Source organism: Lonchura striata, chromosome 1 (assembly GCF_050655825.1).
Source record: "Lonchura striata isolate lonStrDom1 chromosome 1, ASM5065582v1, whole genome shotgun sequence".
NCBI classification, from domain to species: Eukaryota; Metazoa; Chordata; class Aves; order Passeriformes; family Estrildidae; genus Lonchura; species Lonchura striata.
Genome location: NC_140703.1, coordinates 99084373 through 99108576, shown reverse-complemented (window position 1 = coordinate 99108576; position 24204 = coordinate 99084373). Strand labels below are relative to the sequence as shown.

At 37.2% G+C, this 24204-nt stretch overlaps 2 protein-coding genes across 6 annotated transcripts in view; both read right to left on the bottom strand.

The window, feature by feature from the left end:
* The window catches only part of CLCN4 (Cl-/H+ antiporter 4), a 43795-nt gene extending 38019 nt beyond the window's left edge, over window positions 1-5776 (bottom strand). The window contains exon 1 of one of the 2 annotated variants that reach the window (XM_085584398.1): window positions 5635-5776. The gene's annotated coding sequence lies outside the window, so the exon portion shown is untranslated. Of the gene's footprint in view, window positions 1-3122; window positions 3262-5634 lie in introns of those variants that run through there. The other variant, XM_021527758.4, reaches the window with a different exon arrangement.
* A 2981-nt stretch (window positions 5777-8757) lies between these two features.
* Window positions 8758-24204, bottom strand: part of WWC3 (WWC family member 3) — a 94133-nt gene continuing 78686 nt past the window's right edge. For all 4 annotated transcript variants that reach the window (XM_085584375.1, XM_021527756.3, XM_077781588.2 and 1 more), the window contains 11 exons: window positions 23502-23576; window positions 22416-22502; window positions 19894-20086; window positions 16027-16176; window positions 15226-15377; window positions 14400-14559; window positions 13088-13252; window positions 11856-11948; window positions 10563-10790; window positions 9783-9910; window positions 8758-8965 (listed from right to left, as the gene is read on the bottom strand). In XM_085584375.1, the coding sequence (XP_085440501.1) occupies window positions 8899-8965; window positions 9783-9910; window positions 10563-10790; window positions 11856-11948; window positions 13088-13252; window positions 14400-14559; window positions 15226-15377; window positions 16027-16176; window positions 19894-20086; window positions 22416-22502; window positions 23502-23576 (1498 nt within the window). In that variant the 3' untranslated portion in view covers window positions 8758-8898. The remainder of the gene's footprint in view (window positions 8966-9782; window positions 9911-10562; window positions 10791-11855; window positions 11949-13087; window positions 13253-14399; window positions 14560-15225; window positions 15378-16026; window positions 16177-19893; window positions 20087-22415; window positions 22503-23501; window positions 23577-24204) is intronic.

Genomic DNA, 24204 nt, shown 5'->3' with positions numbered 1-24204 from the left:
GCTGCTCTTTGCCTCTCCATTAAGAAAATTTTAAGATTAAGGGGGAAAACCTTAAGGTTTTCCTTAAGGTTTGGAACTGCAAAAGAAAAAGTGAATGACTCCAGAGAGAGCAGAGTTGCACTGTCAGAAGTGCCCTGCTACACAATTACTCCTATAAAGCTCTTTCCTGAAAGGGGATGTTCAATGGCATTCAATTAATCTCTCACTGAAAACCTTTTTGAGCCTTCAGCTTGAAATAAAACTGATAAACCCACACTGGAAAAGCCATTAATCTGTTCTAGCATGTCACTTCTCGTGATTCGAGTGAAGGCTGTGAGTCATTTTCACACAGGAGGGTGATGTTTTCCTGTTCACAGGGCTTCACTGCTGCCTTTGATGCCGATGGGCTGCACAACTACAGACAAGTTATTTCATCCCCCTGAGAGGAAGCTTCTGCAAGATGGGGAGACCCATGCTTAAGAGTAAAATGTTAAAAGTGCTTTAGGAACAGCAGCCTAGTGTAACCCCGCCAGAGTTTCTCTCTTGACATTAATTATCATGTGTGAATTTTTAGTTCTGCCAGGCTAGAGAAGAAGAAAGCTGAAAAAAACCCAACACTTGGTGTATATGTATGCACACACAAAAAATGAATTAAGACACTTTGTCTACAACCTCTCACTAAGAGGAAAAATTAACACACACACCCACACACCCCTGTTGGAGACCCTGAAATCTGCAGCATGATGGCAAAAGCAACCAGGAAAAGGACTGGTACCTCTGGGTACCACTTTTGAGGTTTGAGCACCATGCTGAGCTAGGAGCTGTTCAGGCCTGAGAGAGGCTCAACATGACACAACACCAACCTCCAACACAAGCAAGATGCCTCTGGACTGTGGAGGAGCCTGGGGGAGAAGCCTTTTCCCCTGCTACAGCACCTGGCTAGTCATAATCCTGTTCACTTTGCCCTCCAGGTCAGCAAGCAACTGCTTCATGATGAAGCAGTTTCCAGCCCCAGGAGGTTACAGTGCTCCAGAGGAGCCTGCTCTGTTCAGGCAGATAGGAAGTTCTCTAACCCAGGGTCAACAGTCTTCATCTCCTTCTCCTCTGGTCCCTGTTTAAAAGCTACAGCCACTACCCTTGAAAAGGTACGAGGTGTGTAAGAGAGGCCCCTATGGGCACAGGGGCTGAGCACTCTTGCAGCCATGTGCTGGAGCTGTGACATCCCAGTGCTGTCAGGGAGAGCCCCTTCCAGCTGGGGATGATCCTGGGATCCCCCTTTTATGCTAAGTAACCCTTAGGGCACTTCAGTCCATAATTTCCAAGGCCTCCAGCATACATATCAGGCTAGTGCCGTGTCTTCCTGCACAGATGTCTGACTCAAATTGAGAGACCAGAACCCCTGCCTGGCACATATTTCCATAGGGCACTTCCATATGATCCAGAGTGGGGGGGGAACCCCTAATACCTGTAGAACCCAAGCGTGGCAGCCCTGCTGTGCTCCTGCACAGGCAGAGAGCCAAGTCTTGGTGAGCCAGGTGGGCAAGAGCACAGCTTGGCTCACAGCCAGTGCTGGAGAGAATCGAGCCAGCCTTGACTCCAGAGGGAACCAAGGAGAAGAAACCCAGCATTGGCACTGACAGGATGCAATTTCCCCCCCACCTCCATCACCTCATGCAGCAACAGGCTTGTATTTCTATCACTTTAGAGCCTCAGTCTTGAAAAAACAGGAGAGGTTCTGTTGGAGAAAAATACAATTGAAATTTATTTTTCTTTTCAGTTTGGAACAACCATTGTCTTTTTGTACTTCAATAATTCATTATGTACTTTCCCCCTCTTGCCACACCTTATTTTCTGATCCTGATAAAACTGCATACCTGATTACTGGAAACCAGAATTCACCCATCCCTAGGATGTACAATCTACTTCAGCACAGGAGATTCAAAATATCCTCCCCTTAATGTATGGGTGAGCACACAGAGATTCTAGGTGTGCCAAATTTTCACATTTTTCCAATAGTGGGAAACATTATTTGAACACAGAACAGGATTTGGGAGAATAAAAAAAAAATTTCCTGTAGACCAGGAGTAAAAAGTCACCTGACTCTGCCTGATGAAGCTGCCTGCAGCTTAGTCATCCTTTATTCTCTGGCAAAGGCACAGAATTATTTATCACAAATGTTTAAAAAAAAATCTCATTTTCTTTTCTGACTAGTATAAGCTCAAAATTAATTTAGTTTCTCACATTGTAACATTTGCATTAGAATAAAGTTTAAAAATATTTAAGAATTTTAAACCACCAAAATATATTTTAAAAGCTATATGGAAAAAAGCCCCACAGGAGAGTCACCATTTTTTTCCTTTACAGATATATATTCATGTATTTGTACAGAGCACATAATTAAACATCCACACCAGGAAAACAGACTCTGGACTTTGCTTCCACAAACATTAAGTCCAAAAGCACGATTTGCCATGGATTTTCAGCCTTTTGGTGATCGGTATTTTCCAAGGGAGCAAAAATCTGCTTGTTGTCGCCAACGTTCTTTTGGAAAAGGATTTTTCACATTTATATAGGACAAGGAAAAACTGACCTTTTATTACAGCAAATTATGCAGGAAACCTGTCAGACTAGGCGCTTTGAAACCACATCAGCAAAAATTAACAATAAAGGAAAAGCCTCTTTCCCCAAATACACCTCTTAACCCCTCAAGCAAGTTAATCCTCATTCCTTTATAAGCTTAGTCACAACAGCAACTTCCTTTAAACATCCAGGGGGGAAAAAAAAGGCAGGGGATGCAAGCAAAACACTATTGCTGCTCTCTCTGCCCGACTGAATGATGATGGCTGCTCACGTAAATGCAGAATTCCGCAGACACCCGAAGGAGCCATTGGAAAGTACAAGGAACAAAGGGCCTTCTTTAGTTATAAAGCTCCATCTGGCAGCATTTCTACTGGAGATGCCAGCCGGGAGAACAGCACAGAGCCAGCAGGCAGCCTCTGCACCTGCAAACCCTCTGCTTGCAGAGAAAATGTGCCGCTTTCTTTCCCAGCAGAAACTCTGCCCGACGGAGCTGGAGCTCTACGACTGCAGCACAAGAGCAACTGGCAAATTATTTTTTTTTTTCAAAGAATTATGTTGCTTACCTGCAATGCAACATCATTTAACCCAATCCCAATGATTTTAATAGCATCCTTCCTTGGGTGGTATGGCTGCACCAGCAGTGATGTCATGGGGAGGAAGCAGTAACAATCATGTGACTGCATCCTCCGTCTATAGGATGTCTGCTCGGGGAGATGCACCAGCCTGCAATCCTGCGGGATTAAACCGCAAGCCTCTTTGCCCTGCCCTGCCTCTTCTGGCACCATTGGAACACGCTGCTTTTTTCCCTCCCTTACCTGAGCTGATCAGTCATTCTGTGCATTCTTTATGCAACAGCAGAAACATTCCCTTTTTCACGAGGTAAAAGCATGCTGTGTGCATGCCAGCAAGTATTCCTGGTGACTCCGCAGGCCAGGTTGCTGCTCTGTGAAACATGTAATCACAGCAGCTTGGAAATGAGACTCACTGCAATTTCACCATCCCTTGTCTTTTTCTGGCACTGCATTTCAAGCTTATCCATATTGACTTCCCTCCATGTTCTGTGTCATATTCATGCTCTGCAAGCCTCCCTCAAAGGTTTCATCCTTGTTATCCTCACTTCTTAATTCTTCCCTGCCTCCCTCCTTCCCCTCCATCCTCTTCTGCCTTTTCTTCAATGCAACGGCCACTGTTTGCAAGATCCTCCCCTATATGCCAGGCTACTTCTCCTTTCCAAAACATCTGCTTAAGCTTTCCCAAATACTGAAAACCTAGAACTTCCTAAAATACTTTTTTGAAAAGGCAATAAGCCTTTCACATTTTGGTTAACTATGTATAGCATTTCAACTGTAATCTTGGGGTTTTTTTGGATGCTGTTTTTGGGGGGGGTTGTGTTTTTTGAGGGGCAAGGGGAGTGCTTAAGAATTTTATAATACTCAGCAATGTATTTGATTTCTACAAGAAGGTAAGAATTGCAAAAGTTCTGACTACACAGATTTTGTACAAGCCACTAGGACTGTATTCTGCAAGGCAGAGGTTGTAACTGTTTTTTCTGAAGACCATGTACATGTTTGTACGTGTGCAGTGTGTTGTTTTTCAGGACATTCCCCTTACTGCTCACCTTTCTGTATTTGAATATTGTGCAGACTGGTTTTACCCCTACAGGTAACCAGGGAGGGGCTTTGTATTTCCAAGCAGATGCAACAGCTGAGTAGAGGGAGGTCTTGCACAAACACCCATGAAAATACCCACAGGTGACTGACTGAAGGCACATAGGTTACTTCCACTCGCTTCAAAATCGAAGGAATTCAGTTCTGGAAGACCTTTTTGTCCCAGTGTGCTTGAGCAGTAACTTACAGATGTGCCATGTACTTCTGATAGGAACTCCCCATGCAAAGCCACACACTGGATTTGACTGAGAAATTTGAACAGTTAGCTTGCTTCACCTGAAGTTCCCACACCTTTCTGGAGCAAGAATCATGCCTTTAGAGAAAAGGTTTGATTATGCATTTCACACAGAGCACTGCAGATCATAATCCTCTACCACTCATAGACTAGTAATACCTCCAGGCCTTCATAACCATGTCCCTGAAATGTGGAAAAGTGATACAAGTGCCAGCTTCCTGCCAGTGTCTATTCTTTGTGTCCATTAAAATCAGTATTAATAGGCCAATTGAATTTGTGAAGGAAGCTAAACACTGAGAACTTGATTTATTTTCTTGATAATACAATTGCAATTTCCTTCAATCAATTTATGAGAGGAAAATAAGGAAAACAGGAAGTAGCATTTACTTGGTGAACCATCTACACCTGGGAACTTCTATGCCAAAGATACACATTTGAACACAAACACTGTGCCCTAGGCACAGAATAGTAATTTTGTGTGTTTAACAAGTGAGTGTTAGGGTCTCAATCCTACATTTTTTTCCTGAGCAAACTTTCCTAAATTAATTTCCTGGTTTTATCTTGTCTACTACCAGCTGATCTCATTAAATCTCCTACTGCATGTACATTTTTATCTGGATGGTCAAACTGCAGACAAACTAAAGGGACAGTATACATGATTCTCTGATACATGATTGTTGAAAATACAATAGATATCCATGCTCAAATGTAAGAGATTTTCAGAAATTGTAAGCAATCAGAAGCTTTGAAATCCAAGAATATGGATATTTTCCAAGTGCAAGCAAATGATTTCACTAACATTTACATACTCCAAAACCAAATCAACTTTACTCCTTGGTATTTTCTTCCAATGCTACACAGTCAATTGAGTGATCTCAAAGAAAAAAAATATATTCTTCACATGATGGTTCAGACAAGGGTGTTCTTGCTTTTGTTAGCCTGCAGTTCTCAAGTCTCTACAAATGTTTTTTCCTCTCAAAGATGTACAACACTATAGGAGATTATATAGGAGATTTATATATAGGAGATTTATATTATAAAGGAGATTGGAGTCAAGCTGTGATGAGCCCTCTTCCCAAAAAACTCAAACTTCCGTTTTACGTCCAGTGAAAGCAAAAGACATAGGTCATCTAACTCCTTAAAAAGAAATTATTCTTTTTATACTGCACTTACCTTTAAGTCCTGCAAAGTGCTTAGAAGAACTGCAGCAAGAAATTGAAATAAGACTTCATTCTTGCAAGAGAAAACCCGACATACCCATTACAGCTTCTGTTGTTGCTCCTGACAGCAGCAAGACAGGGACGGCTGCCGTTCCAAATGCCTATTTCTAGCAGACTGTTTAAAAATAACCTAAACTCTGTCATACCCTTGATGCCTTGCAAATACTGGAGAGACAGGAGTCACATGTCCTTGCTATGATTTTGCCTGTCCTCCTGCAGCTTGCAGGGTTGCAGAGGGAAACTGAGAAATGGTCATTCTGTAATTATGCAAATTTCATGTTTCTTTCGTGAAAGCAGCAGTAAGTGCCAGCCTAAAAAAAGTCAATCACTATTCTTTTGAATGGTTTCCACCTTGGAATTAGTCATAAGTAAGATATTACAGAACTAATAATGTCAACTTGCTTTCCATACTAATTTAGAAAGTACAAATATTTGTTACAAAAAAAAAGCAGTTCAACATGTTTTAAGTAGAGCTACCCAAGAATTCTGGGAATATTCAACTATGAATTTCTGTTACAGCTGTCAACTTATCATGAGTGATAAGCACATAGAAGAACATATCTGCCATTCCTTACACTCTGCATCTCTTTCAGGTCTTAATGATAACCCCTCTAGATCTTCAGTTTCCCAGATTTTATCTCTTACCTTTATTTGAAAGCTCATTACATTAACTTAAGTTACAGTATTATTCAAAATAGTATTTTTTTCATTAAATCATCAGGAATGTGACAAATATAAAAGATTCAATAAATATCTTTGACATACAAGAAAGTCTTTTTTCTGTTTATGGCAAATTATTTTATTTTATAGAAGAAATACTTTCAAATAATACAAAAATGACACATTCATACAGAACTGTGACAAAAACAAGAGAGATGAATACTGAATATGATAACTCATTACCACATCAAGACAGAACTCATTATAGCAGTCAGAATCACAGACCCACAAGATACACCGACGACATCTCACAGCGGTCACAATTTAAAAACCTCCTGACAGAGAGACCACTGGACAATGCCCCTTGGTTATAGTCACAGAACAATTTAGGGTGGAAACAAGGTCCCTACCACAATCCCTGCTCAAAGCAGGCCTAATGTGACCAGGATGCTCTGGGCTATATCCAGTTACGTCCTCAACCACACTACAGACAGAGTGCTCCACCTCTCTGCACAACCCCTTCCAGTACCTGACCAGCCTCACAGGAACATGGTGTTGTCTGTTCTTCAAACACAGCAAGCACTTCTGGTGTCACTGCATGGTAACTTTGGATAAACACTACTGTGTGACAGCCTCCCCTGGAAATGAGACACAAAATTCTGACTAACTGGTGTTTTAAAGTAATGAGTACTGAAAAGCTTGCTGGCCCTAGACTTTTACCCAAACACTACAAATTTCTCACATGATTTGGCTTTTATCTGCATAGTTTCTGAATAAGTCTAGCTGTGCCCAAGGAAGCCAATATACACCCACCAAAACTTACAGTCAAAACAGGCTTCAAGATTAATAGCAAAATAAATGCAAAATATACTTCAATTTCATATAAATTTCTATATGATTGCAACACTTGATGCCTGTAATGACTATAGGCCATATTAGGAAACAGGAAATACTACCTTAAATATTTGTGTTTATTAACATTTTTGTTTATGATCTTTTTTCCCTGTTAACTTTTTGCCTCAGCGTGGATAAGTAAAAGTAATTCAATTTCTCTTCCAGGTTTTCCTGACCTTTGACAAGGTAACAGAGTCTAAGTTCTTAAAAGTCACAAAGAAAACTTACTTACAGAATATTTGAAAACATGATAGGTCTGTTTGTTTTTTGGCCTTTGTTCTGATTTCCTGACATAGAAAAATCTGGAACCAGTTTGATCTTCAATTAAGAGACAACATGTTCTTCCTTCGGGGATATTTCAGTAATTTGCAAAGTCAGTCTTGTGTTGGGCACCTCTCTTTGCAGGTAACATATAATTAGGAAAATATGAGAAACTCTATTATAGTAGCTTAGTAAAGAAGTATTTTTACATACTTGCAGGGTGCAAGGACACAAAACTGGCATTCTCGGGAATTTAGGGTGACAGTCCTTCATGAAAATGGATGGTTACAAATAAAATTATTTCTTATCAGATTTTAGCTGGTCCAGCTAGCAATCAAGTGAGCTGTACCAGAATTATACACCTTCCCCCTGGAAAGTGTCACTGCTCAACAGAACTTGCTTGCAGTAACCACAAATCACATCCTTTAGGATGAACATGTGTTTAAGCACCCTTACTTAAAGCAGCTGCTTTTGGAAATCAGAACATCTGTGCTTTTCTGAATCAGATGAGAATCTGTAGAACTGTAATATTAATTACTGTAATAGTTCATTAGCAGGCTTTCCACACAGCTAGCTCAAACTGCTCCTTAAGTTCCCTTTTCATTAAACAGCAAAATAAAGACCTGTCACCCTTTTCCTTCCCCCGTTTAAACTGAGGATCTAGTTAAGAGTATAAAGATACTTTAGACACAACAGAAATGAAAACAAGCTATTAGTGCACAGTAAGAACATGCAAATGAATTCTGCAACGTTTAGCATCACTTCTAATTAGTGTTAAACACATTGCAGGTGATAATATTTTGCTATAACACAGACAGTGCTAAAGAATACAATGTACATAATAAGCTACAGATAATAAAGCTGAAAAAGTGACAATTTTAGAACATAGTATATTCATTTCAGGTATCAGAAACAAAACCAGCTCAATGGTTCCATTCTACTGTATGACAAATACTGAGGAACAAATTTCAGTCTTAAAATACATCTTAAAGTAGGTATTTTCCTTCAAGGAAAAAAGGCACTATAAATAAATTACACTACAGTGAATTTGCCTGAACTCACTTTGTTTCTGTCTTCCAGCCTTTAAGTCAAATAAAACAGCATAAAAACTGTACACGCTCTTAACAGGATAGTCGATCTTTTATAAAATAAGTTGTCTTCAGAGATGTCAGTTTCACAACAAGGAAAAACCAAGCCTTGTTGCAGTCGCTATTATAAAATATATGTATATATATTTATATATATGTTTTGTTTATGTTTACTTTTTTAACTTTTTTATTTTTTTTTACAAAACGTGTATATTAGCTTTTGCACAATTTTTTTTTTTTAAAGAAAACTTGTCTAATCTAAGAACTTCATTAAAATAAAAGCGATAAATACTTCATGTTTACAATGCAACATGTCATACATCATCAGCTGGCAGAGGAGGTATGTTAATCCTTGGTCTTGTAAAAAAAGCTATCTTCTCTCTGTGACCAAAACAAGAGAAAAAAGAAGTAAATAAAATTATGCCTAAATTCTCCCTTCTCCCCACAAGAACATGGTTTCTTTACTCTGGTTAATGGTTAGTATTTGTTATTTATGTACTGAAGTGGGCTTTTATTTGAGTACAACAAACTTCCAAAAACTACTAAACCTCACTATATACTTCTGCCAACGTTCCATTGAAGACAATTACTATTTTTGAAAACCTGGGTGGAAGCTTTCTATAATTCACAGAACTTCAGTCATAGTTAATTGTAAAAACGTTTCACAGGACAAGTTCTGCAATGCAAAGTTCACCCTTGAATGTTTTGCAAATAACGTCTACAAAAAAGAAGGGAGAAAAAAAGATGGCAACTCTGGAAACAGAGTCCAAAGAAAAGGCTTACTGAAAGAAAATTCCAGTATTATTGAGTAATTTTTAGGGAGTGTGTGCTACTAGCAATTTATATGTATTACATTAAACAGATCATTTATGCCCACAGACTTGTATTGAAGAACTGGACTTCACAGCAACTAGGCTAAGTTGGAACAATCACCTAAGCTATGTTTATATTTGAAGTTTTTTAAAATATCATGTATACTAGAATTGTAACACTGCAATTGTAACCTTAGCTTTGTCTCTTTGCAGAACAAAGCATTCAGGAAGAACTCGTGTCCAAATCCAGATAAAGTTTAAAGTTACTGGTTAATTACTTCTGATTAAAATCAAAAGAGACACAAAATTTAAGCTAAACATTTCAGAAAGCTTTAACCTGACTAATGAACTGTTGCTATACTATTTCAGTATGCATTACCACTTACCTAAAAGTCTGCACCTGAATAGGTTCCTTCTGATTTTGCCCACGCAACTGGTATATTTCTTTTGATGCTTTCTTTAGCATCTTTTCAGCTGCTTGCTCTTGGTGATGTTCAAATTTGGTCTGTCTGGTCTGAAAACAAGAAGATAATGCATAAAATGGGCATTTAAACAAATAAAACACAAGAATATTCACAGAAAAAGAATGGATTTTTTCCCCACCCACCACAGTGAAACCACACTAGTACTGTCTGAAATAGCTGAACATCTAAAAACTATAAATACAAAAGACTGAGTTGTTTCACTTACTAATGCTCTTCAGAAAGACATGTAATAAATTAACAAAATTTACTGCACATAGATCTGTCAAACAAGATCTTACTATAAATTTGGGCTCAGGTTTTGTCTGTGATAATCCCGTGTCAATTTTGTCTGTTGAGTAGTTTTGCCACCTTTTTCTACAACTTCTTTCTCCAAAAACAGGAAAAAAAATTACATACTTAGGGAATGTTCCAAATACTTGTAAAAGAATACATATCAAATCAGCAAAATTTTTTTTAAATATCAAAGACAGAAAATTATTAAGTTACAGAAAGAAATACCCAAACAAAAACAAATGAGCAACAAATAAACAAATAATTTTTATTGTGCTAACTTCAAGAATATAAAAGAAACATTCACTGTTCAAGATTCTGTACAAACAGTTCTTTAGACATCTTATCAAAATGAAGACATTTTGAAACAAGAAATTTCTGAGCAAACTGAGTGCTTGCTTATTACCATACCTGCCTTTCTGCTTCCTTCAACAAGTTTCGGAATCTCTCATCCCGAAGGACCCAGTGGGGTAAATCTGTCTGCCCTCGGAGCTGGGCATCTTCCAGACGCTGTCTCAACTCTCTTAAAACACATATCTCCTCATTCAGCTGTCTCTGTCGAGTTCTGGATGCCTGGAGATCCAGCTCCAGGTCTAAGGATGTCCTCGCCATAACTTCAGCCAAAGATGATCTGCAGGACTGTTGAGTTATTAGGATTCAAATAAATGCACAATATATTACTCTCAACATAGTTTACTGGTCTGTATTTAGCTCTATAGGCCATACAATTGCTGTACTTACTCCACACACAAAATCTTTCCCACACGAACTTTTGGAGATTATTTACATCCCCCAGAAAAGGCTCGATAATGTACAGGACAGAAAACCCCTACAGCTAAATTTTTCAATTAATATTTTCTACTACTTCCTTTTACAGTTTGCTTTCAACTCACACATAAACTTAATGAAGTTTATGGACTAAAATTACATGTTAGGATGATAATAGAAGAGATGCAATAAGAAAAACTCAATGACATAATAGTATCAGAAAAATACTGTACTGAACAAGACTCCTCTTAAAGGGCTTCATTCAATATTGGTTTTAAGATACATTCTGAATCAAAATGGGAGGCATGTCTGTCTACCTGCCTATACCAGCAAGGCATTAACTTCTGCTGACCAGACTACTTTTTACATAATTTATATACACAACATTAATGCCTCATCTGCCCTTCTCTGCCCACTTGCTTGACAGCATAAGCGGTGGCATGGGGGCAAAAAGAGAGCTTAACCTATTCATTCCTGCTGAATACTTGGGTCTGAAACACTTATTTATTAGGCTGTATGGGAGGGGAGATGTATGTCTTAATGACACATTCACACACACATCTTTGAATATGCACGCTGCATCATAAACCAGATTTGAAAGATTTTGAAAGAAACTTTATATCTAAATCAATATGATATGATATATGATATAATATAATATATAAATTCAGTCCCCATTAAACTAATTTTTGTCTGCCATATTTTTTTCCTCTTCTTTAAAACTGATCACAACTTTAACTTCTTTATGTCTACCTTTTAGCTTAGAAAGTCCAAAACAAATCCAAAACATGCACTCTGCCCCAATTACACTGCAGAAGTTTTGTACATTTCCTAAAAGTATCAGAATGTACCTGCAGACATCTAAAACTCTGAAGTATAAAAGTACCATTGTTCTAGCAACTTCATGAAAGCTAAAGGCCATTTTCCTAGGCATACCTGCTTATACCGCAGAGTCCTCCTCTCCAAGGTATTCCGGACAAAAGGGGACTTCCTTGGAAGGGTTGAACTGTCACTGTCACTGCGATACAGCTGATTAGAAAAGACATTGAAAAGAAAGATTGCTTGCAAATCATCTTCATTAAGAAATTTGGGGTGTTGTTTTTTTTTTTTTGTCTTTTTTCTTTTTTAAATACACTGAGATTTCTTTTTTAAAATACACTGAAACTATCTTGTTTTAAGCAACCAATTTTTTTCAGTTATTTATAAACATTTAGATATAATAATGCTCACATGGTAGTTACAATAATTTAAGAAAGTTTACAAACCATCAATGTTTTACAGGTAAGTTTCACTAACCATTCTACTAAATATCCAAGACAATCTAACCTAAAAAAAGAGGGAGGGAGGACTCAAATTCAATAATATTTAATCCTAAAACATTTATTGTCATGGGTACAAACAATACAGTTTCCCACCTTCTCCCCACATCTGATTTTAAGTGCAGGTTAAGTGAGCACAGAATTTAAAAATCATTTCCTGAATTTTCAAACTCAAACTCTCAGAAGCTTATGAAAGAGTACAATCAAAGCTATGATAATATTGCAAAACCAATAGCCATGTATCAATCTGCAATACCATGAGCCAACTGCTTACAAGTCTTCTGCCACTGAAAGCAGCAAACAATACATGTGACCTTGAAAACTGCTGTGCTGGTCCTCAATTACTTGCACCACTGCACCCAGGAATCCTATGTCCCACAATAACAGGCACATTCTGACTGATATTCATGACAGCAATCAGAGTCATATGAATATTTATGCACTGACCCTATGATTAAGCATTCAGTGCCTTTTTTTAAACTTTTATGTACATGAAAATTAAACACAGCTTCTAAGCTAACTGCTTATACACCTCATTAGATAGCATTGTAAAATCAACCACCCACACCTAACATCTAAGGTTGCAAGGGAAAAGAGCTTAATACCTAATTTATCATATATTCTTAAATTTCAAATTAAATCCATCCAGGTAAAAACTCTTAAAAAAGAGCCAGGGAAGCTCTTCCCCACTGCACTGTTTAAGATAAATTAAAAATTATTCATTAGGATTAAAAAGTAATATATGTTTCTTATAAATGCAATGAAATCTTATACTGAAATTGTCAAAAATGTATAATATACTTGTGTGTGGAGACCCCTTCCCCCTCCTCCTTTTCAAGCTTTACTCACTCTGCAAACATATTGACTTCGTGCTCCAGGCGAAAAGGTCTGGGAACGAACAATTGTGCTACTGCGAACAAAAGCAGAACCCCGTGGCCTGCGGCTGGTTCTCTCTTTTGGAAGAATAGCAACTTCTTCAGGAAACAGATCCTCAGTGTTAGTTTCCTTATCCACCTAAAATTTCAACAAAGGACATTTTTTTATTTCTTCCTTATTTTCTCTCTCCTAGCAAAGACAATCAGACATTTCAACAATATCAAAAGTAAACAACTTGCCTTGCTAGCTAGATTCAAATTGTAATGAGCACTGAGAGGATGTATCACCTAACTTCTGTAAAAGTTTAAAGCTGGGTCATTCTAAATTGTGAGATTTTCTTTCAGAAGCCTTTGCTGGAGCAGTAACAATCATGAGATGCAGTTATATCACAGCTGCAGAGCACAAGAACTGCATTCAGGATTGGCAATTGGGCATTACCCAAACTACCACTTGATCTCCAGCCTCAGCAGAAGAAAACTTGAGACACCTTTCAGTAAGCACAGAAACTCTGAAGCAACCACTTAAAACTAGAGGAACTTAAATGAAGACAAGGAAGAAAAAAGGAACTGAAAGACTGTTCACACAATTATACAAGAACACTAAAATATTCAGAAACACAGAAAACATAGGCTACTCTAGCAAAGCTTCCAAACTTTCAGAAAACTCACTCCTCCATAAGAGGTGTGATCTTCCCTAAAGGCAACAAAAACAGATTATGTTCCTCTACTTCAGTGGAAGTCTGTTGATTTCAGCTTGTGAAAGATTATTTCCAGTGTCTCATATCTTGACTACAAAAGATTTTAAATACATCAGTTTCAGCAGAATTATTCCATGTTATTGTAAAACTGATATAGTAATGCAAGTCCTAAAATTTCTTTCTTTACAATTCCTTTCAATTTTTTTTTTTTTTAAATAAGAGCAGTGGAATTTGACCATGATCTTTTCTGTTCAAATTTCAGGTAAATGCAGAAATTTATACAAGTGCCTATTTATAGATTAGATAAAGGCCACAGTAAAACTAGTTTGCCTCTTGCCAGGATATAAGAACCAAACTCTGTTCAGAAGTAAGTAGTAAGAAAACAAAAGAACCCCAGGCCTGAGGAGTGAACTTCTACTACCTCAAAGCCATACAGCTATCACAAAGTCAGCGCTCATACGTTGCTGCCAATGCTATTGCTGACTCTTTTCTCTCCTGCCCAACTCAGAATCAAACTCCAGGCGTAGCAGTAGCTCACAGTGCCAGGCAGGGTGGCAGTTTTCATGCTGCAGTGTCTTCTCTCATTACCTTTAGTGGTGGAGGCTGCATTTTTCCAGAACCATACTGGCCTGCTGGAGCTGCAAACATGTGTCCAGCTAATGGATCCCCGCAAAACGGCTCTGGGTAAGGAGGACTAGTCTGGGTGCAGTTACTGCATCCACTGTCAACAGATTCTGCTTGCCAACTCCTAAAGTCAGAACATCACAATAATTTTGCAGGTGTTAAAACCCCATGCAATTATGCATTACATTTACATATGACATTACCTAAGCCAGTTTATAATTTTAGAGTATTATTTCTCCAATGAAAATACAGTATTTTCAACAGGAGAACATAGCACACTTGCATTTCTGCAAATGCAAATAAGCAAGTACATTTAATTTAAAAAAATTCACCTTCTCTAATTTTTCTTAAGGCATGTGTTCTAGTCTTTATAACAACACTAAGAAAGCAATAACAAAAAGAACAAGAGAAGTCATGTAACAAACCAGGAGTATCATTAGGAGTGAAATTACAATCCTAACCCTAACAATGTCCTGTGTCACCACTAAATTTTATTTACTTTTCTTAAAACAGGGCTGTTATAAACTCATTACAGTTGCCTCCCTAGCAAAATTCATGTTTGATATAATGTTTTCCCACTCCTCAACTTCCCTAAATTCAACAAGCTATTCAAATAAGGCTTTCTCCTGTTTGTGTATCAAGACATAACAGAATTTTATACTTGTAGCATTAACAGGGAGCAAATCTCATAATTTTTCCTGCTTTATTTCAGACTATACCCATAGTGTAAATATCTTTGAGGAAGAATTAATTATTAATCTATTTTATGAGATATTGGAACTGCTTTTACCTTTCTGATATGGCTTCTGCCTGATCTTCCTTTCTTTCCATCTCCAAAATTTCCTCCTCTGTGTACTCCAGTTTCACTCTCTCTTCTGCCAGCTCTCTCTCAACAGCTTCCAGCTGGGCAGTGGTCCTAGCTAACAGGGCTGTCACTGCATCCTGAGAGGTAAATTAGACTTTAATTAAATCTGTTTGAACAAATCAATGTATTTAATGTGTATTATTCAAAGAAAAAATAAAAACAAAGCCATCAAATGTTCCTTAAAAAACAAAACAAAAAACCAAACCACAACCAAAAATAATCTGTATTGAATCTTAATAATCAAAAGTATTTGGTATTCAACTTGTCACAGAAACTAGGCAGACTTTACTTGATTGTGGAGCATCATCCACCAAATTAGGTCAAAAGAGACCTCTGGAGGTCACCTAATCTGATGTGCTGCCCAAAACATGCAAGGCATCATAGCCAAGTCAAGCTGTCCAGAGCCCAGTCAAGGGCTGAAAACATCTTCAAGGATGAAAATTATACAACCTTTTTGGGCAACCAGTGCAGTGGCAGAAATTTTTAATGTGTTTTAGCTGGACTGCAGACAAGCATACAGGGTACTATTTCAAGCACCTGCCCAGACATGATCAAGTTTTCAATTAGTTTTCTAAAATCTAGCTCTTGCCCCAAGAGTTAAATTAAGTTATTACTTCCTGTGATAACTCAAAAACCTGCACCCAAGGCAAGATAATAATCACCCTGCTGATCAAACAAAGTAAACAAATCACATTTTTAGAGTTTTACAGTTTTAACTGTAGTTACATTTCCAGAAGACTGAGGAATACTCTCTTCACATTGGTTTTTGGTCTTTGCTCTCTGGGGCTCTGAACCAGTGAAGATCTGAACAGGGTACCAGTGAAGCTGCATCTCACCAGAACTCTCTGCATCAGTCAGGTTTATCTGAGCAATTCCCTATAAGATAACAAAAAACATTGACCACAATAAGATACATATACCCTGAACGATAGACACCTTCTCACTTAAAGAGTATTTTACTTACAGTGTAAAACTCCCACTTCACCAAATACTACTGTCTCTTAAAAAGAGACAGTTTTGTTCTGTTGTGTTACGGTGTTTAAGATTCTGAATTTCCTGCCTCTTCTTTACTACTAGAAAGAATTGGAGTAATTTTTTTTAAGTTAAAAAATAAAATTCGTATGATTGAAGTAGACATAATTGACATCTAACAGCTATTAATATTTTATTTTTAAGACCTTCCCAACTACGAATCTGTTTTCTATATTTTCTTAAATTAATGTCACTTTAATAATATTACGTTAATTTGAGGGGCTTTTGGGATAACTGTATTCTGATACCCTTCCATTCTCTGGCCCTCAGAGGCATCTTTCAAATGGAAATAAAAATGCTGTGTAAACCAATTTTGTTCCCTGCCTACTTATGTCACAAGGTAATCAAATGGGGTATAAAGTAATTTTTCTACTTTCCAGGCCATCCTTGCACCTCCCAGATTCAGGTAAAAATAGCTTTAATGGAGGCTTCTCACTAAAAGTATTTCAAATTTTGAAGTAGCCCTACTCCATCAGCGAGAGCTTACGTTAGAAATTTCTCAGTGGTGTTCACCTAAATTAAAAACAGCTGTGAACAAATCCATGCTGTCAATTTTATTTATTTGTTTTTATCCAATCAGTTCACTAGCTGGACCTACCAATAGTTTTATATCAGTCAGCCTTTAAGTACTGGTTTTTGTTTCCCTGGCTACCTCTGCAGCAATAGCATAAGCTATTTCCATGCTTATGAGCCACATGCTAAAAATGTCTTCTTTTGTATCACTGGAAAAGTCCTGTAAAAAAGGCTTTGATCTCTCACAAATCCAGTAACTGTATACAATGATTCTAACAACACAGGCAGTAGGAAATGTAGGCAGAATGTGCATTCATCTTTCAGCAGGTAAAGAAACAGTTAAGTAGAAAACAATAATAAAAAAAACAAATCATTGAATTGTTTTTCCAAGACAAATGTTCCCTGGGGCTCTGTTTAAACAGGTGCATAGAGGACAATAGCCTAACAAAATAATGTGACATGGGGATACTGCATGTTACTGAGAAAGTAATTTCATGTCAATATATCACAGGCCACTGAGATGCTTTTTCTTTTTTCTGTATAACATAGATGTCTTCTAATTATCTACTTGCTCTGATGCAGTGGAAGAGATAAATGTGTAACAAATATTCACATTCTTGCATCAGAGTTGGAAAATGTTTAAGACACAATGAGTTTAGTTTAGGAGATAGAGAGTAAAATTGTTTTTCTGCCAGCAATATTGGAAGAACCATAGGCTAACTCTTAAGACACCTGACACTGCCCTATATATTGCATTTATTAGGCAGCTAAACAAGTCTCCCAGAAAAGCTGCCTCTACAAAGGGAGTTAGTAATTCCTGACTGATTGAATGGTGGTGAGTAGAAAAACCATCATCAAACTCAATTAAGAGTTATTAGTACTGAAAGGACTAATTAATATTTCATGTCCATCTCAAGATTTGGAGCTTAGTCAAAAGGATGAAGAAAACAAGGTGGGTCTGCTAGAGCTGTATTGCATGCCTATTCTGATGAATTTGTTAACAACTTGAATTGCAGAACAGTAAAAGTATTTAGTAATATCTCTGTGATGTCTGACAGACGTCTCTTCATGAGAAAACAATCAGGATTTAGAAATCATGCTAAAAAATGGGACAGATGTTCCAAAATTAAAACAAAAAATGCAAAAAAAAAAAAAGGTACACTCGAGAAAAAATCAAATAAATTAAGACACAGGGAAGAATTGGTCAGGGTTGTAAAAGATGAGAAACTGCGAGTGAAGCTGCAATGCCAGGTGATTGCAAGAAAGGCATTCATACTTCTTTTATGTTTTAACATGAACTATATATGCTAATCATAAAAAATAACAATTCCCTTATCTCAACATTGATAAGGCCACCAGGAAAGAAATAAGCCAACTTAAGACAGAAGATCTTTCAGCCATGGAAGGCATAAGAGAAAAAGGTTGAGGAAATGGAAAGACAATCCCCACAAGTGTAGTATATTTATTTCTTTATAACTGAACTATTTCCCAGAATTTTTTTGTCCCTGTTAGGTACAAATATTTATATATTAGGATAAACTTCAGTCTGGCTTTTTCACTTAGGAAAATATTATACTGGCATAACCTAATTCAAAAGAAAGTAGTCATTAAGAATTTGAGAAATATATGCATTATAAAGTAGATGGGAAAAACTGTAATCTCAGTGGGAGATATTTTGAAAAATAGAGGCTTTGTTGACAGGCATCGCAGCAGACACATAGACCATTCACAACAGTTCCAAAGAGAGGTAGCAGGTAGCAAACAATGTCTTGATGCAAGAAAATGCTCATTCTCAAATTACAGCTGAAGAGAACAATGATCATAATGTTGAAATACTTCAATGCATCTATCTCAAGAAACTGGCATTGTTTCTCTATTTTTGAGCAGTATTGTTAAATTACCTTAAACTATGTTACCAATTACACAGGTGAAAATTGTATGCACCAATTTGTATGTACCATTTTGTATGTATCAGTTACATAAGTTGACAAAGATACTTCTGACATAACCAATGTAAGATCGTGAAAGAGAAAAAAGTCCCTACTTAGATGACCTGAAGATCTATTTTGTTTTGGCAACTCAATAACAGCAGTTACAGTAAAAGCACCCTAAACTTAAATGCATTTGTTTCCATAGAAAGATACTTTATATTTAAATAGCTGTATCCACAGGAACAGGATACACCAGTATAAAGCATTTTACGCCAATATATTCAGCCTGTTCTTGAAATGCTTTCTCTTTAATTACATTGTAAACAAAACTTCCTACTGCAGACAAGATCTTAGGTCCATTTCTCCCAACATTAGGACCTCTGTTTATATGAGATGCTAACTTAGATTTAAAAGTGGATTAAAAAACACACATTCTTGACCAGATTTGCTCAAATAAATACCTCTTATCCATAGCCCAGCATGACAGTGAGATGCCTATACCTCTTAACTTCTTTGATAGGCTTAAAAGTTTGTTTCACTAACCCATTCAACCCCCCCACTGCAAAGACAGCCCACCCACTTCAAAATAGCCAGGACATCAGCTGCAAGGCAGATTTAGTTATGCATATTTGTATTTGACAATAGCTAAATGAAGCTAACATTTAACACACCTGAGGTTAGCACATGATATCTCAATCAGGTTAAAGGCTATGGTAACAGAACTGTTCCAGGGCTACTATTATCCTGCAACAAAGTTAAGACAGATGCAATAGCAGTCCTCTTCACCCACTGTTATATAATAACAAGGGTTTGTATTTGTTATTTTTTTACAAGGAACCTGTTTGAATAGTACAGATTCTGAACACAGGCATAATAGCATCATGCAGAAACCTAAGTCTTGAGGAAACTGTAGTCTAAAAGCTGTCAGATGAAGTAGTTTTTAAAATCCCACCTTTTTATTTACAGAACTATACTTATACCTGTGAACAAATGGACACCAACATGTAACTCTCTCAGAACTTCTTATGGAAAAATTAGGTCCACTTTTTAATCTTAAAAAATAATTCCTCAGGTAACTTTAATTTAGCATATCATATGGCTTTTGAGATCCACTTACCAACAGTTCTTCTTGCTGCTGATGATCAACTGAACAGATATACAGCTGCAGTGATTTTAATTTCAAAACACTTGAGTGCACGGGGATTTGGAACACTTCATTAAATATTAACGGAGTTTGGAATTCCAAAGCTCTCGAGCAGTAAGTGGTCGGTGTGCCTGACTCAAGCGGTGGCAAATAAACTCTCACATGACTGGGAACAGCAAAATAGACAAATAGCACAATTCAGACAAAGAAAGCCATTTTGCATTTCTCAAAATCAAGCTAAGCAAAAGCATCAGTGGAACTTCTGCATTAAGAATCTGCCTTGAGATCTCCTCATCACCAGAATTTACTTTGCATTCTAACACAGAAGATCTGCAAAGCTGATCTCAAAATGCTGTATTTTTTTAGCAAACACTTTTTTTTTTAAACCTGTTGCTTAAGCAGAGGCACCAAGTGGCACTTGAACTGCCCTGAGGTATCCAAGGCATCTAAAATGAGCTAGCAATTATAAGAGGATCTATGGGAGAGCTACACAGAGCCTCCCTGTGAGAAGCAGCAGCTGGAGGCCAGGTGCTATGCTATGCTATTTCAAATGGAAACACATGCCTATGTTTAGGCAATTGAATTGTCCCATAAGTGTCACCGATCCATTTCTTCCTTCCACCCACTACACAACCTTTTTCCCTCCTTAAGAAATTAAGGAATTCAGATGGCAAAAGAAATCTGCAATCACTGCATCTATCTACAGTCTCAAAAGACAAATTTAAATATGTGGTACCATATCATTTAAGACTCCAATCCAAAAACAAAACCAACAACCATTTTCATCTGACAGCATAAGCAGCAGAGCTACTTAGAGAATTGTTTCCATTATCTCCCTGTCCTGACTGCCTTCCAAGCCCCTACAATATCCTATTCCTTTCCTCATGCCAGCAAACAATTTCATGCAACTGTGTTGTGACCCAGATTAGAAAATTTATCTGTGTTAAAAAGCTAACCTAGCTAAAAACCCACAAAGCCTTCAGGATTAAAAAGATCCGCTCCAGCTCACAGGTTCACTCAACTTGACTACATGGCTGCAGGAACTCTTACGCCACCACCAAAGATGGGCTGACACTGGCAGCCAAATAAATGGTTAGAGGACAACTGGAAGAGCTCCTTATGGTGTAATTGCACTGCACTGGACTATGGAGCATCAGTTAAACAAACCCTTGTCCTGTGAAAAGGCAGAGAACCAGCTCCTCTGCTCCCTGGCTGCCACAGGCAAACTTCCCCCAGATGCCACAGCACCTGATTCAATCAACGTACAGTTGCACAAAAGAGTTTGATAAAAGTTTCTTCTGGTTTTTTTTTTGTAATAGAAACTTACTTTTTGACTAGACTAATCAATTCACCCTGCAGCAATGTAACTTCTTGATTCCAGCAAAGGTAGGGTTCAGGAGGATGAAGAACAGAACTGCATTTTGAGTAATTTAAATGCCTGGTTGCCTGGACAATGATGTCCAACAAACCCTCTGGACTAACTTTTTTCTTTGGTGACTCTACTTTACTACTTTCTTCAGATGATGCTTATTTATTTTTTTGATGACAAGTCATCATGGCTGAGTAATACACAATACTCATATTTTTTCCTATCATGTGCCCTTGCACTCACACCAAAACAGAGCAAAAAACCCAACACTAATGTACTAACCTACATGAAAAATTTCCACTGCAGTTTTGCAGACTTAGTATGGTGAAGTTCTCAACGAAGAACAATTCATTCAGATGTATTTCAATTTAACACCTCCCTCCAAATGACTTATTTTACTATACAATAATATTATTCTACCTCCATTTTCCTGCTTTCAAACAACCTCTCCCAGAGATAAAGATCAACAATTTGTACATGTTGAATTTCTTTAAAATATGTTAAGATACATATCTCCAGATAAAACCATGTTTTATGACAACACTGATTATTTAAGAAAGATTGACTAGAATAAACTAAGCTACATTCTATAGGTGATACAAAAATGGAAAAAGTAGCACAAGCTATCAGAGGTTAAAAAATTCAATCTTTTGTCCTGATTCTCAGCTAGTAATTGTCTTATCAGAAGGTCTTTCATGGATACTCAAGGAGAGCTGTACAGGCCACAAAAGCCTGCAGATCCTTTGTTGTTGTTAGCATGTTTTCTGGTGTGGTTTTTCTTCTTAAAGATAAAAGGCAATGTATACCTTGTACTGATTAAGATAGTGTTGCCACAGGTATTGAGAAAAATACACTAAGCTTACTCTGGAATATCACAGATATTTTTTAACAAACTTTCCTCTGCATAATAAAGGTGAAAGAACACAGAGACTGCACTTGTTACCTGAATATTGTGACATAAGTTGTATAAAAGGGATACTTTGTGACCATAAGACTAACCCTTTCCTCACAGAAATTATCCTCTCCAAAAATGGATTAATTTTGAATGAAGTCAAATAAATAAGTGGTATTTATAACTGCGGCATAAAATAAACAATGATCATTCTGGATTAAAATTAAAGCTTACATTTTGCAGTTTTCTTTAACAACTAGACTAGTAAAGTTCTTCAGCTGTAATACATGGACTAGCAGACATTCACTTCCACTGTCATGCCTGGAAAATAAATTTTCTGGGTTAGTCACCAATCATTGATACTTTGCTTAAGAAATAAAGATGAAGACTAAACAGATTTAAAGAATGTAAAAGCAGTTTTGTTAAACAAATTTCTTGCAAAAATCAGTTTCAACCAAGAGCATTAGCTACAGTAACAAAGTGAATAGAACTAAGTGAATTAAACATTATTCAGCTTGAAAATAACAAGTGGCCTTCCTATGCCTCTTGACAGTAAACAGGTTTTATCAAATACATTCCTTACTCTAAACAGCTACACCATGTGCATGTGTGTGTGTCCATGTGTAACAACATATCAGTTACATTAGACAAATCCATCTGCATTATTTTCATGGGCTACTGAAAACAAATTTTAAAATTCTGCTCTTTCACATCAGCACAAATTTTGAAATGCCACTAACAAACCTGGTTGATACTTTAAAAACTTCCAATCTTAGGAATTAGCTTCCAAGAGGCAGAGAGGATTCTGCAGGGCTAAGATCCTGTTTTGTATGACAATGATTTGCCGTTCCCCAGACTACTCCCACTACCAACAACAGCATGCCATAGACACAGGATTTCAGAAATGAATGGTACAGCTGGGATTGTACTGTATTTGTGTCTCTTCACCTGTGATTTTCCTAAGATAATCCTCCTTTATCTGGCATAAGATGATCTCGCTTACAGAGACATATCCCTATACCCATACCCACATTAATGGCCCAGAAAAAGAAAATAAATGCTATTAAAAAAGTAATGGAGGCCCTTTTACCAGTCAGCATTGAAAGGACACTGAATGAACTTTGGTTACGCCATATCCCCAGCACAAAGTGGCATGTGACTGACTGATCTGTGCATCCACTGAACTCTGGCTGTCAGTTCAGAAACTTCTTAAAAATTCCCACCATAATTTACTTTATTAAAAAGGTAACAATCATAAGCAAGAAGAGTAGTGAGCAATTCTTGCAGAGTTGATAGGGAGAAAGAGGAGTAATTACTCACAGAAATCCAACGTGTATTTGTGGTTCTTCATTACTGGCAGCATCACCATAAACAGGCTCTTCCAGATCTTCATTCCTGCAGGAACAGAAAGTACTGTAAACTACATAGTGACCTAAGCTGCTAAATGATGAACTAGCATTTATTCTGTGATTTGTGGATGTAAGCAATTATTTGGCAATACAGGAGGGACTCATAATGTAGAAAGAATTGAGACATCTGCATAAAAACATACAGTAGTAGTAATTCACAATTGTAAAATTTCAGGGTTTAGAATTTTCTTTCAAGATATTTAGATTATTTTAGTATTTATTTTGTCTTCCATTTCTCTTTAGCATCCTCCAAACCTTATCTTCTTCCCAGTCACTGCTTCCTGTGTTAAAACAGTTGTATTAAGTAACATGTCCTTATACACCCTTCAACCACTTGGTCAACCTACATATTTTTAGTCTTCTGGCAGGTCATATACTTCTTCCTTGAAGTTATACTTTTATCACATGATATTCATAATTGTAAGTCACACTCTGTATAATTTTATTTTGTTACAGATGGTTGAAATAAAAATACTGATTTATGATTAACAGGATGAGAAAACTATCTTTCCAGTGAGATACGATGTTAAAATGTCAGAAAGAAAAAAGCAAAAGGGACTTGGCACTTGAAGATGACAGTGGACTGCATGTAAAAAGCGTCTTTCCTTTAAAAC